At 41.1% G+C, this 12,752-nt stretch overlaps 1 protein-coding gene across 1 annotated transcript in view; it reads right to left on the bottom strand.

Annotated features, from left to right (window-relative positions):
• Positions 1–353: 353 nt before the first annotated feature.
• The window catches only part of PCYT1B (phosphate cytidylyltransferase 1B, choline), a 109,519-nt gene continuing 97,120 nt past the window's right edge, over positions 354–12,752 (bottom strand). Inside the window, exon 8 of the mRNA XM_021705676.1 lies at positions 354–1,332. Within this exon, the coding sequence (XP_021561351.1) occupies positions 1,120–1,332 (213 nt within the window). The 3' untranslated portion in view covers positions 354–1,119. The remainder of the gene's footprint in view (positions 1,333–12,752) is intronic.

Raw genomic sequence — 12,752 nt, 5'->3', positions numbered from 1 at the left:
GCGGGGGATTAGGGTGAGAGCAGGAGCGTATACTGTAAAAGGCTACCACCATATGTTCATATTGCATAGGGTATACACCCTGGATAGCATACTTGGAGCATACAGAGAACAGATACGTGCTATGTGGTTTGGTACGTCAAACTGTACTTGAGGTCTATGAAATTGTTAACTGCTCAGAAATGGGAAAAGCCATTCCAGAGTTAACATCTTTTAAGGAGAAGCTCCAGGCGACATTTACCATCTGCTAAACTCAGAGCCAAAGCAAAGCAGCTCCTCTTTATATATATATATATATATATATATATATATATATATACATACATACATATATATATATATAACCATATATAAATACATATAAAATGTTTTTCTTTGTTGCATTTCCCACAGATTAAGGTAATTTCTGGAAAACATGAAGTCAAACCAATGATGAAAAGTACAACCAGGAACATATTAGGCCTTCTGTGGTGTTCTCCTCGACAGAACTGTCTTCTAAATAAGAAGTTAAGGTTCATACTAGATGACCTTCTATATATCTGGCCTAAAGCATGTCTTTGTCTATGCACCACATTTCTAGAACTGCAAAGAATTTGCAACATCAGGTCTCAGTGGCTAAACTGAGAAGATTGGAATTGATCTTTCACTTGACTATTTCAGAAGCACTTTGCCACCTCTATCGGAAACAACTTTATTCTGGCAGAGCTTGGGTGGTAGGAGGCAACGTGCAGGGCCCTTATGAGCTGGAAGTAGCAGATTGAGGGAACAGCCGCTTCCATGGGTGGTGGACTTGGTAGGGGTGGGTGTAAGGACCAAAGCAGAAGACACCCGACTCAGTGCAAATCTCCTGGGGGTGCCCTGCATCTTTCCTTAGCAAGGTTAAAGTAGAGTGATTCTAGATGCTGCTAAGAAGGTTTGTAAAGGTTGTCTGGCTGGAAACCTCCATGCAGAGCCCAAGTCTTAGGCTGAGTGGAGACTGAGGGAGAGCTGGTCCCCAGGCCTTCCCTTGGCTGAGCTACAGCTCCTGCGACCGTTACCCTTCCAACCCCACCCAGGCACACCCGGTGACCCCACCCTCGCCCAAGCCTGTGTGGTGCAGCCCTTGCTGTCTGCTGGCAGCCTTTACTTCTCATCCTCATCCCCCTCACTCATGCTGCTGATGGAGGCTGAGGCTGCTTTGGGCGAGGAGGGGGGTGAGGTTTTGTTCGGGAGCCACGTGAAGGTGGGCGACGGGGAGCGGGAGGGGGACCGGCTCCTGGTGGGGCTGCTCACAGGGCTCTGCTTCGGGGACAAGGCCTGCAGCATCCGGCTACTCCTCTCCTGGAACATCTGCTTCTAGAGAGAAATTTGAGAGAAGGCATCTGTTAAGTTAGCCATCTGAGGTGGCAGGGAAACAAAAAGGGAAGGCAGGAAGGAGAGCCACCACCCCACAACACCGGCCCCCACAGACTGGTCCTACAGTTGATGTCGTCCAGGACTATGTGTGGGGAGCAGCTGAGTGAAATTCGGGGGCACTGAGATGTGGACATAGCGATGACCATCTCTGCTGGTTCTTGGGACTCTTGCCTGCCTTTACTCCAGCTACAAAATTTAACTGAGTGTCTATTCTCTCCCAGGCAAATAGTAATGTCCAAGGTACAGAAGGGCAGTAGGAAATAAAACAGAAGTCCCTGTCCTCCTTGACATGAGGACGAATCACACAATAAACAAAATGAACAAAATATGTGGATGTCAGACGGAAGTATGATCTGTGAGAAAAAATAAAACGCGAGACTATAGCAAATGGGGGTGTGAGGTGGGTGGGTGCCTGGGCAGCAATTGTAATGAGGGTGCTCAGGGAAGACCTCAAGAAGATACTATTTGAGGACGCCTGGGTGGCTCAGTCGTTAAGCGTCTGCCTTCGGCTCAGGTCATGGTCCCAGGGTCCTGGGATCGAGCCCCACATCGGGCTCTCTGCTCCGCGGGAGGCCTGCTTCTCTCTCTCCCACTCCCCCTGCTTGTGTTTCCTCTCTCTCTGTCTTTCTCTCCCTGTCAAATAAATAAATAAAATCTTTAAAAAAAAAAAAAAGAAGAAGATACTATTTGAGCAAAGACCTGAAAGATGAGGGAGGGGCCCATGTGAATGGAAATCAGGGGCAAACACATTCCAGACAGAGCACCCCGAGAAGGGAGCATGCAGTGCATGTCCAAGGAGGAGCGAGGAGGCCATCCATGGTGGCTGGAGTGGAGTCACCTGCGGGGGAGGGGTATGGGGGAGGGGGTTAAGAGGAAGTCACCAGGGGAGTGACAGAAAACTGTGTCATGTAGGCTCTTGGTGGCCATGTGAGAACTTCAGCCTTTACTGTGAGAAGAGAAACCTCTGGAGAGTTCCTTTACCTCTGAAGTTCTGAGTCCCAGACTAAGGAACTCTGACTTTGGTTTTAAAAGGACCACCCTGGCTGCAGTGTGGGGACCAGACCACAGGGAAGCCAGAGCAGGGGCGCAGGAGTGGTGAAGAGCCCACTGTAGCGAAAATCCAAGTAAGAAGAATGATGGCGCCCTGGACCATGCCCATCGCCGAGAGGATGAGATGAGGTGAGAAATGGTTGGAGCCTGGTGGATGTTTTTCCCCATAGTTTTAGTAAGGTATAATGGACTTAAGTAAAACTCAGCCTTTTTAGTCTCCGGTTCTGTGAGTTTTGATAAATGCCTGCAGCTGTGTGACTGCCACGACGGTCAGGGTATTAGGAGAGTTCCATTAGCCACCCAATCCCCACGAGATCCTTTGTCACCCCCTCCCCTAGCCTCTGGCAACAGATCTTTTTTCTGTCCCTCCAGTTTTGCCTTTTCCAGGATGTCCTCTAAATGGAATCATGCAGTATCATGGTCTGGTTAAATTTTGAAGGTAGAGCCCCCAGGAACTGCTGACAGACGGGATGTGGGGCGTGGGAGGAAGAGGAGACAAGTGATCAGTTTCTGGCCTATGAAACTAGAAAGCCAGCAGCGTCATGTGCTGGTGTGGGAGACTCTGTGGGTAAAAGGGGTTTCAGTGGTGAGACAGACTTTCCTGCTGGGGATCTCCAGTGACTACTGCCCTGTGCCTTCAGAACTGAGCCCCTCCCTGGCACTGTCCTTCAGCTTTATGGGGATCCCCGTCCTGGCCTAGCACTGGTGCCCGCTGATCTGCCCTTCTCTCTGCTCGCAGCTCAGCCCCCCACATGTACCCATATTCCATTCCACCCACCTCTGAGCACCCTGCCCCTGCTGCCTGGGCTCTGTGCCCTCATTTCTCTCCCTTGCTTGTCACAAAACCTCCGCCCCCAGCCCCTCAGGAGTCCAATCCCGTGATCCTAAACTGGCCCTGAGAGCCATTTCTCCTGTTTGCCATTTTAGACTTTTCTTGTCATTTGAGTTACTCACTTTACAAACCACTACAGAGCCCCGTGAAGACCAGGTGCTATTATACAGGAGATGCTCATATCCAAGCTGGGACTTCGGTGATGTACAGGAAGAGGGGGCTGAGGTGGGAAGGAGCCTGTGGAGGGGTGACTTTCCAAGCGGAGTACAATTCTTGGCGGGACTATAAGCTGAGTGCCTATGGGCTTGACCGTAGGCTGGGGCTGGAGCACCAGGAGGAGCTGGGACTTTTATGCCCCAAGAGCCCCTGGAAGATTTTCATTAAGGGAGGGGTATGATCAGATTTGTGTTTTAGAGATACCTTTGGGTGGGAGCATAAAAGCAAAGAGAGAAACCACAGAAGAAAAGATTGGTGTTCGGCTATATGAAAGTGTAAAACTTACGTACCCTCACCGAAAAAAAAACCCACCATGAGATAAGGTAAAAGGCAAGTGAAACACAGGGGGAAATTCTTGCAATATTTAATAATGGATCTTAGTATATAAACAGAGCCTACAAATTAAAAAGAATGTAAAACTGTTCTGTAACAAAATGAGCACATGACTCGTTAAGGCAGTGCACAGAAGACTGACAAACGACCCATAAAGAGTGTTCAGCATCACTAGTAAACAAATACAGAAGGAATGAAGTGAGACACCTTTTTTATATATCAGATTGTTACAGGGTTTTTTTTTTATCTTCCCAACATGTAAAAAAAATTTTTTTTCCAGTTTTATTGAGATGTAATTGACCACAGTTTAAGGTGTATAGCGTAATGATTTTACTCACGTATATTGTGACATTACCACAGTAAGTTAACATCTGTCATCTCATATAAAAAATACGTATTTTTCCTTGTGATGAGAACTCTTGCTATCTACTCTCTTAACTTGCATATATACCACACAGCAATGTTAACTATAGTCTTGATGCTGTATATTATATCCCTGGTACTTACTTATAAGTGGAAGTTTGTACTTTTTGACCACCTGCATCTCATTTTCCCTCTTTCACTCCTATCTTTACCCTGGTAACCACAAATCTGATTGCTTTTTCCCTGAGTTGTTGGTTGTTGTTTTTTTCCCCCGACATGTGAGATCATGTATTTGTTTTTCTCTGACTTGCTTCACTTAGCATAATGCCCTCAAGGTCCATCCATGTTATCACAAATGGCAGGATTTCCTCCTTTTTAATGGTTGACTAATGTCTACACATACTGTACTTTATCCTTTCATCCACTGATAGACACTTAGATTGCTTCCATGTCTTGACCATTGTAAATAATGCTGCTATGAATGTCGGGATGCAGATAGCACTTTTTTTTTTTTAATTTTTTTTTTTTTAAGATCTTATTTATTTGCGAGAGAGAGAATGAGAGACAGAGAGCATGAGAGGGAGGAGGGTCAGAGGGAGAAGTAGACTCCCTGCTGAGCAGGGAGCCTGATGTGGGACTCGATCCCGGGACTCCAGAATCATGACCTGAGCCGAAGGCAGTTGCTTAACCAACTGAGCCACCCAGGCGCCCAGCACTTTGACATAGTGTTTTTGTTTCCTTTGGATATATTCCCCAAAGTGAAATTGCTGGATCATATATATGGTGGTTTCAGTTTCAATTTTTTGAGGAACCTCAATACTGTTTTCCACCATGGCCACACCAATTTACAATCCCACCAACAATGCACAAGTGTTCCTTTTAATCCATGTCCTCTTCAGCATTTGTTATTTCTGGTCTTTTTGATGGCAGTCAATCTAATTGGTGTGAGGTGATAAGTCATTGTGGTTTTGATTTGCATTTCCCTACTGATGAGTGATGCTGAGCATTTTCTCGTATACCTGTTGGTCCTTTGGATGTCTTCTTTGGAAAAATGTCTATTCAGGTATTAACCCATTTTTGCATTGGATTATTTTGAGTTTTTACTATTGAGTTGTAGGAGTTCTTGATATATTTTGGATATTCACTCTTAATCAGATACATGGTTAGCACATATTTTTCCCATTCTGAAGGTTGTCTTTTACTTTTGTTGATGGTTCCTTTTGCTGTGCAGACGCTTTTTAGTTTGATGTAGCCCCACTTACTTTTGCTTTTGTGATTCGTGCTTTAGGTGTCCTACCCAAAAAAATCACTGCCATGACCCATGTAAAGGCGCTTTTCTCCTGTGTTTTCTTCTAGGATTTTGATGGTTTCTGGTCTTACATGGGCATCTTTAATCCTTTTCAAGTTAACTTTGGTACATGGTGTAAGATAGGGATCTAGTTTTATTCTTTTATGTGTGAATATACAATTTTCCCAGCACCATTAGTTGAAGAGACAGTCTTTACTCCATTGAGTATTCCTGGCTCCCTTGCATGGGTTTATTTCTGAGCTCTCAGATCTGTTCCATTGGTCTAGGTGTCTTTTTTTATGCCAGTACTATACTGTTTTGATTACTATACCTTTATAATATAGCTTGAAATCAGAAGTGTGATGTCTCCCACATTGTTCTTTCTCAGGATTGCTTCAGGTATTTGGGGTCTTTTGAGGTTCCATATAAATTTTAGGATTGTTTTTTTTCTGTTTCTGTGAAAAATTCCATTGGAATCTTGATAGGGATTGCATTTAATCTATAGATGGCTTTGGGGCGCCTGGGTGGCTCAGTCGTTAAGCGTCTGCCTTCGGCTCAGGTCATGATCAGGGTCCTGGGATCGAGCCCCGCATCGGGCTCCCTGCTCCGCAGGAAGCCTGCTTCTCCCTCTCCCACTCCCCCTGTTCCCTCTCTTGCTGTGTCTCTCTCTGTCAAATAAATAAATAAAATCTTAAAAAAAATCTATAGATGGCTTTGGGATGGTATGGACATTATTAATATTCTTCTAATCTGTGAACATGGGATACCTTTCCATTTATTTCTGTCTAAAATTTTTTTCATCACTATTTTACAGTTTTGAGGGTACAGATTTCTCACCTCCTTAGTTAAATTTATTCCTAAGTATTTTATTGCTTTCAATGCTATTATACATGGGATCAGTTTATTTCTTTTTCAGATAATTCATTGTTACTATATAAAAATGCTACTTATTTTGTATGTTAATTTTGTATCCTGCAACTTCACTGAATTTGTAGATTGGATATAACAGTTCTTTGGTGGAGTCTGTCAGATTTTCTGTGTATAAAATCATGTTATCTGCAAATAGACAATCTCACTTCTTCCTTTCCAATTCTGATGGGCTTTCATATTTTCTTGCCTGATTGCTCTGGCTAGGAGTTCAGTAATATCTTGAATGGGAGGAGTGAGAATGGGCACCCTTGTCTTGTTCCTTATTTTAGAGGAAAGGCTTTCAACCTTTTGTCATTAAGTATCATGTTAGCTGTGGGTTTGTCATCTACAGCTTTTGTTATGTTGAGGTATGTTTGTTATATACCTAATTTATTAAGAGGTTTTATCATGAATGGTTATTGAATTTTGCCCAATGATTTTCCTGTGTCCATTGAGATGATCATAAAATTTTTTTCTTCTATCAGTGTGATATATCATAGTGACAGATTTACATCTGTTTAACCACACTTGTATCTCAAAAATAAATACCACTTGATCATGGTGAAGGATCTTTTTAATGTGCTGCTGAACTCTGTTTACTAGTATTTTTTTAAAGATTTATTTATTCTAGAGAGAGAGGGAGAGAGAGAGTGAGTGCATGTGTGTGTGGGAGGAGGGGCAGAGAAAGAAGGGAAGCAGACTCTGCTGAACACGGAGCCCTACATGGGGCTTGATCCCATAACCCCAAGATCATGACCCCAGCCAAAACCAAGAGTCAGAAACTCAACTGACAGCCACCCAGGCACCTCCTGTTTACTAGTATTTTATTGAGAATTTTTGCCTCTATATTCATCAGAGATAGTGGCCTATAGTTTTCTTTTAGTGTTATTTTCTGGCTTTGGTAATGCTGGCCTTATAAAATAAATTCGGGAGTCTTCCCTCCTCCCAAACATTGAGAAGTCTGAGAAGGGTTTGTATTAATTCTTCTTTAAATGTTTAGTAAAATTCACCAGTGAAGCCGTCTGTTCCTGGGCCTTCCTTCCTTGGGAGATGTTTGATCACTAATTCAGTCTCCTTACTAATAATTGGTCTGTCACAGTTTCTACTTTATTCTGATTCATTCTTGGTAGATTGTATGTTTCTAAGAATTTTCAATTTCCTTTAGGTTTTCCAGTATGTTGGCATATAGTTGTTCATAGTAGCCTCCTAAGATCCTTTGTGGCATGAGTTGTAATATTTACTTCTTCATTTTCATTTGTAATTTTGTTGATTTTGGCCCTCTCTATTTTTTTTTCTTGGTTTAGCTAAACATTTGTCAATTTTATCTTTTCAAAAAACCATTTCTTAGTTTGGTTAGTCTTTTCTATTGTATTCCTGGTCTCCATTTTATTTGTTTCTGCCCCAATTTCTATTATTTCCTTCCTTCTGCTAACTTTGTGTTCACTTTTTTTTTTTTAGTTCCTAAAGCATAGCATTAGGTTGAGATACTTCTTATTTCCTGAGGTAGGCATTTATTGCTATGAACTTCCCTTTTAGAATTGTTCTGTCTGCATACCGTAAGTTTTGGTACATTGTGTTTCCATTTTTGTTTGTGTCAAGATACATTTTTATTTCCCCTTTAATTTCTTCTTTGACTCTTGGCTATTCAGACTATTGTTTTGTTTCCATGTATTCATGAATTTTTCAGTTTTCCTCCTGTTAATGATTTCTACTTGGAGACCATTGTGGCCAGAAAAGGTACTTGGTATGATTTCAGTCGTCTTGAATTTGCTAAGACTTGTTCTGTGGGTTGACCTCTTTATCACTGCATAATAATAATTGTAAAAGACCTTCTTTGTCTCATTTTACCATGTTTATATTTAAGTCTATTTAGTATGATAGAAGTATAGCTACCCCTACTTTTTTGGTTTGTTTTTTGGAATACCATTTGCTTACAACAACTTTTTCCATCCCTTCACTGTCAGTCTGTGTGTCCTTAAGACTAAAGTGAGACTGTCTGGGCACATATCATTAGATGTTTTTCAAATGTTATCCACTCAGCCATCCTATGTATATTGATTGGAGAATTTAATCCAATTAAATACAATTTAAAGTAATCATTAATAGGTAAGGACTTACTTAGTTTGCCATTTTATTGTTTTTATGACTTTTACAGAACCATTATTCTTTGTTCTGTATCCTGCTTTCTTTTTTTGTGTTTCAATGTCTTCTGATATCTGTAGGGTTTGACTTCTTTATCGTGTACTTTTGTGTAATTACTACAGGTTTTACCTTCGTGGTTACCACAAGGTTTACATAAAATATTTTAAAATTATAACACCTTATTTTAAACTGATAACAAGGGGCGCTTGGGTGGCTCAGTCATTAAGCGTCTGCCTTTGGCTCAGGTCATGATCCCAGGGTCCTGGGATCGAGCCCCACATCAGGCTCCCTGCTCTGCGGGGAGCCTGCTTCTCTCTCTCCCACTCCCCCTGCTTGTGTTCCCTCTCTCATTGTGTTTCTCTCTGTCAAATAAATAAATAAAAATCTTTAAATAAAAAATTTAAAAAATAAACTGATAACAAGTTAACTTCAATAGAACTTCTAAACTTTATGCTTTCATCTCCCCTCTCCCCCCACTTACATTTTAGGTTATTGATGTTACAGTTAACATACTTTTTATATTGTGTAACCAGTAACAGATTATTATTGTTGTAGTTATTCTTACAGTATTTTCTAACATTTTTTAAAGATTTTATTTATTTATTTGACAGAGCACAAGCAGGGGGAGCTGCAGAGGGAGAGGGAGAAGCAGTCCCCTCACAGAGCAGGGAACTCGACGTGGGGCTCGATCCCAGGACCCTGGGATCATGACCTGAGCTGAAGGCAGATGCCCAACAGACTGAGCCACCCAGGCGCCCCAGTGTTTTCTAACTTTTATTTTTATTTATTTATTTAATTTAATTTAATTATGTTAATCACCATACAATACATCATTAGTTGTGATGTAGTGTTCCATGATTCATTGTTTGCGTATAACACCCAGTGCTCCATGCAATACGTGCCCTCCTTAATACCCATCACCGGGCTAACCCATTCCCCCACCCCCTTCCCCTCTAAAACCCTCAGTTTGTTTCCTGGAGTCCATAGTCTCTCATGGTTCGTCTCCCCCTCCGATTTCCCCCCCTTCATTTTTCTCTTCCTTCTCCTAATGTCCTCCATGCTATTCCTTATGTTCCACAAATAAGTGAAACCATATAATTGTCTTTCTCTGCTTGACTTATTTCACTTAGCATAATCTCCAGTCCCATCCATGTTGATGTAAAAGTTGGGTATTCATCCTTTCTGATGGCTGAGTAATATTCCATTGTATATAAGGACCACATCTTCTTTATCCATTCATCTGTTGAAGGGCATCTCGGCTCTTTCCACAGTTTGGCTATTGCGGACATTGCTCCTATGAACATTAGGGTGCATATGGCCCTTCTTTTCACTACATCTGTGTCTTTGGGGTAAATACCCAGGAGTGCAATCACTCGGTCATAGGGTAGCTCTATTTTTAATTTTTTGAGGCACCTCCACACTGTTTTCCAAAGTGGCTGTACCAACTTGAATTCCCACCAACAGTGTAAGAGGGTTCCCCTTTCTCCACAACCTCTCCAACATTTGTTGTTTCTTGCCTTGTCAATTTTTGCCATTCTAACTGGTATAAGGTGGTATCTCAGTGTGGTTTTGATTTGAATTTCCCTGATGGCTAATGATGATGAACATTTTTCAGGTGTCTGTTAGCCATTTGTATGTCTTCTTTGGAGAAGTGTCTGTTCATGTCTTCTGCCCATTTTTTGACTTGATTATTTGTTTTTTGGGTGTTGAGTTTGAGAAGTTCTTTATAGATCTTGGATACCAGCCCTTTATCTGTAGTGTCATTTGCAAATATCTTCTCCCATTCTGTGGGTTGCCTCTTTGTTTTGTTGACTGTTTCCTTTGCTGTGCAGAAGCTTTTTATCTTGAATAAGTCCCAAAAGTGGATTTTTGCTTTTGTTTCACTAGCCTTTGGAGATGTATCTTGAAAGAAGTTGCTGTGGCCGATGTTGAAGAGGTTACTGCTTATGTTCTTCTCTAGGATTTTGATGGATTCCTGTCTCACATTGAGGTCTTTCATCCATTTTGAGTTTATCTTTGTGTATGTTGTTAGAGAATGGTCAATTTTCATTCTTCTGTAGATAGCTGTCCAATTTTCCCAGCACCATGTTTTTTTCCATTGCATATTTTTTTCCTGCTTTGTTGAAGATTATTTGACCATAGAGTTGAGGGTCCATATCTGGGTTCTCTATTCTGTTCCATTGGTCTATATGTCTGTTTTTGTGCCAGTACCATGCTGTCTTGGTGATCACTGATTTGTAATATAGCTTGAAATCAGGCAACGTGATGCCCCCAGCTTTTTCTTTTTCAACATTTCCTTGGCGATTTGGGGTCTTTTCTGATTCCATACAAATTTTAGGATTGTTTGTTCTAGCACTTTGAAAAAAGTCATTGGAATTTTGATCGGGATGGCATTGAAGGTATAGATTGCTCTGGGTAGCATAGACTTTTTAACAATGTTTATTCTTCTGGTCCATGAGCATGGAATGTTTTTCCATCTTTTTGTGTCTTCTTTAATTTCTTTCATGAGTGTTCTGTAGTTCCTAGAATATAGATCCTTTACCTCTTTGGTTAGGTTTATTCCGAGGTATCTTAGGGTTTTTGGTGCTATTGTAAATGGAATCGTTTCTCTAATTTCTCTTTCTACAGTTGCATTGTTAGTGTATAAGAAAGCAACTGATTTCTGTGCATTGATTTTGTATCCTGCCACATTACTGAGTTGCTGTATGAGTTCTAGTAATTTGGGGGTGGAGTCTTTTGGATCTTCCACATAAAGTATCATGTCATCTGCAAAGAGAGAGAGTTTGACTTCTTCTTTGCCAATTTGAATACCTTTTATTTCTTTTTATTGTCTGATTTCTGTTGCTAGGACGTCTAGCACTAGTACTGTGTTGAACAATAGTGGCGAGAGTGGGCATCCTTGTCGTGTTCCTAATCTTAAGGGAAAGGCTCTCAGCTTTTCCCCATCGAGGATGATATTCGCTGTGGGTTTTTCATAGATGGATTTTATAAACTTGAGGAATGTTCCCTCTATCCCTATGCTCTGAAGAGTTTTAATCAGGAAAGGATGCTGTATTTTGTCAAATGCTCTTTCTGCATCAATTGAGAGGACCATATGGTTCTTCTCTCTCCTCTTATTAATGTGTTCTATCACATTGATTGATTTGAGAATGTTGAACCCCTTGCATCCCGGGGATAAATCCCACTTGGTCGTGGTGGATGATCCTTTTAATGTATTGTTGGATCCTATTAGCTAGGATTCTGTTGAGTATTTTGGAATCCATATTCATCAGGGATATCAGTCTGAAATTCTCCTTTCTGATGGGATCTTTGCCTGGGTTTGGGGATTAAGGTAATGCTGGCCTCATAGAATGAGTGTGGAAGTTTTCCTTCTGTTTCTATTTTTGAAACAGCTTCAGGAGAATAGGTATTATTTCTTCTTTGAATGTTTGGTAGAATTCCCCAAGGAATCCATCAGGCCCTGGACTCTTGTTTTTTGGGAGGTTCTTGATCACTGCTTCAATCTCGTTACTGGTTATTGGCCTATTCAGGTTGTCAATTTCTTCCTGTTTCAGTCTTGGCAGTTTATAGGTTTCCAGGAAGGCATCCATTTCTTCCAGGTTGCTCAATTTATTGGCATATAGTTGTTGTTGATAATTTCTAATAATTGTTTCTATTTCCTTGGTGTTAGTTGTGATCTCTCCCCTTTCATTCATAATTTTATTAATTTGGGTCCTTTCTCTTTTCTTTTGGATAAGTCTGGCCAGTGGTTTATCGATCTTATTAATTCTTTCAAAGAGCCAGCTTCTAGTTTCATTGATCTGATCTGTGTTTCTGGTTTCTAATTCATTGATCTCTGCTCTAATCTTAATTATTTCTCTTCTAATGCATGGCTTAGGCATCGTTTGTTGCTTTTTCTCTAGTTCTTTAAGGTGTACAGTTAGTTGGTGAATTCGGGATTTTTCTGTTTTTTTTTGAGTGAGGCTTGTATGGCTATGTATTTCCCCCTTAGGACCGCCTTTGCAGTATCCCATAGGTTTTGGACAGATGTGTTTTCGTTCTCATTGGTTTCCATCATTGTTTAAGTTCTTCTTTGATTTCTTGGTTGACCCAAACGTTATTGAGCAGAGTGGTCTTTAGCATCCAAGTGTTTGAATTTCTTCCAAATTTTTTCTTGTGATTGAGTTCCAGTTTTAAAGCTTATGGCCTGAGAATATGCAGGGAATAATCTCAATCTTTTGGTATCGG

This window comes from Neomonachus schauinslandi, chromosome X (assembly GCF_002201575.2).
Source record: "Neomonachus schauinslandi chromosome X, ASM220157v2, whole genome shotgun sequence".
Classification (NCBI taxonomy): Eukaryota; Metazoa; Chordata; class Mammalia; order Carnivora; family Phocidae; genus Neomonachus; species Neomonachus schauinslandi.
The sequence above is the reverse complement of the archived record's forward strand: the minus strand, read 5'-3'. Positions and strand labels throughout refer to the sequence as shown.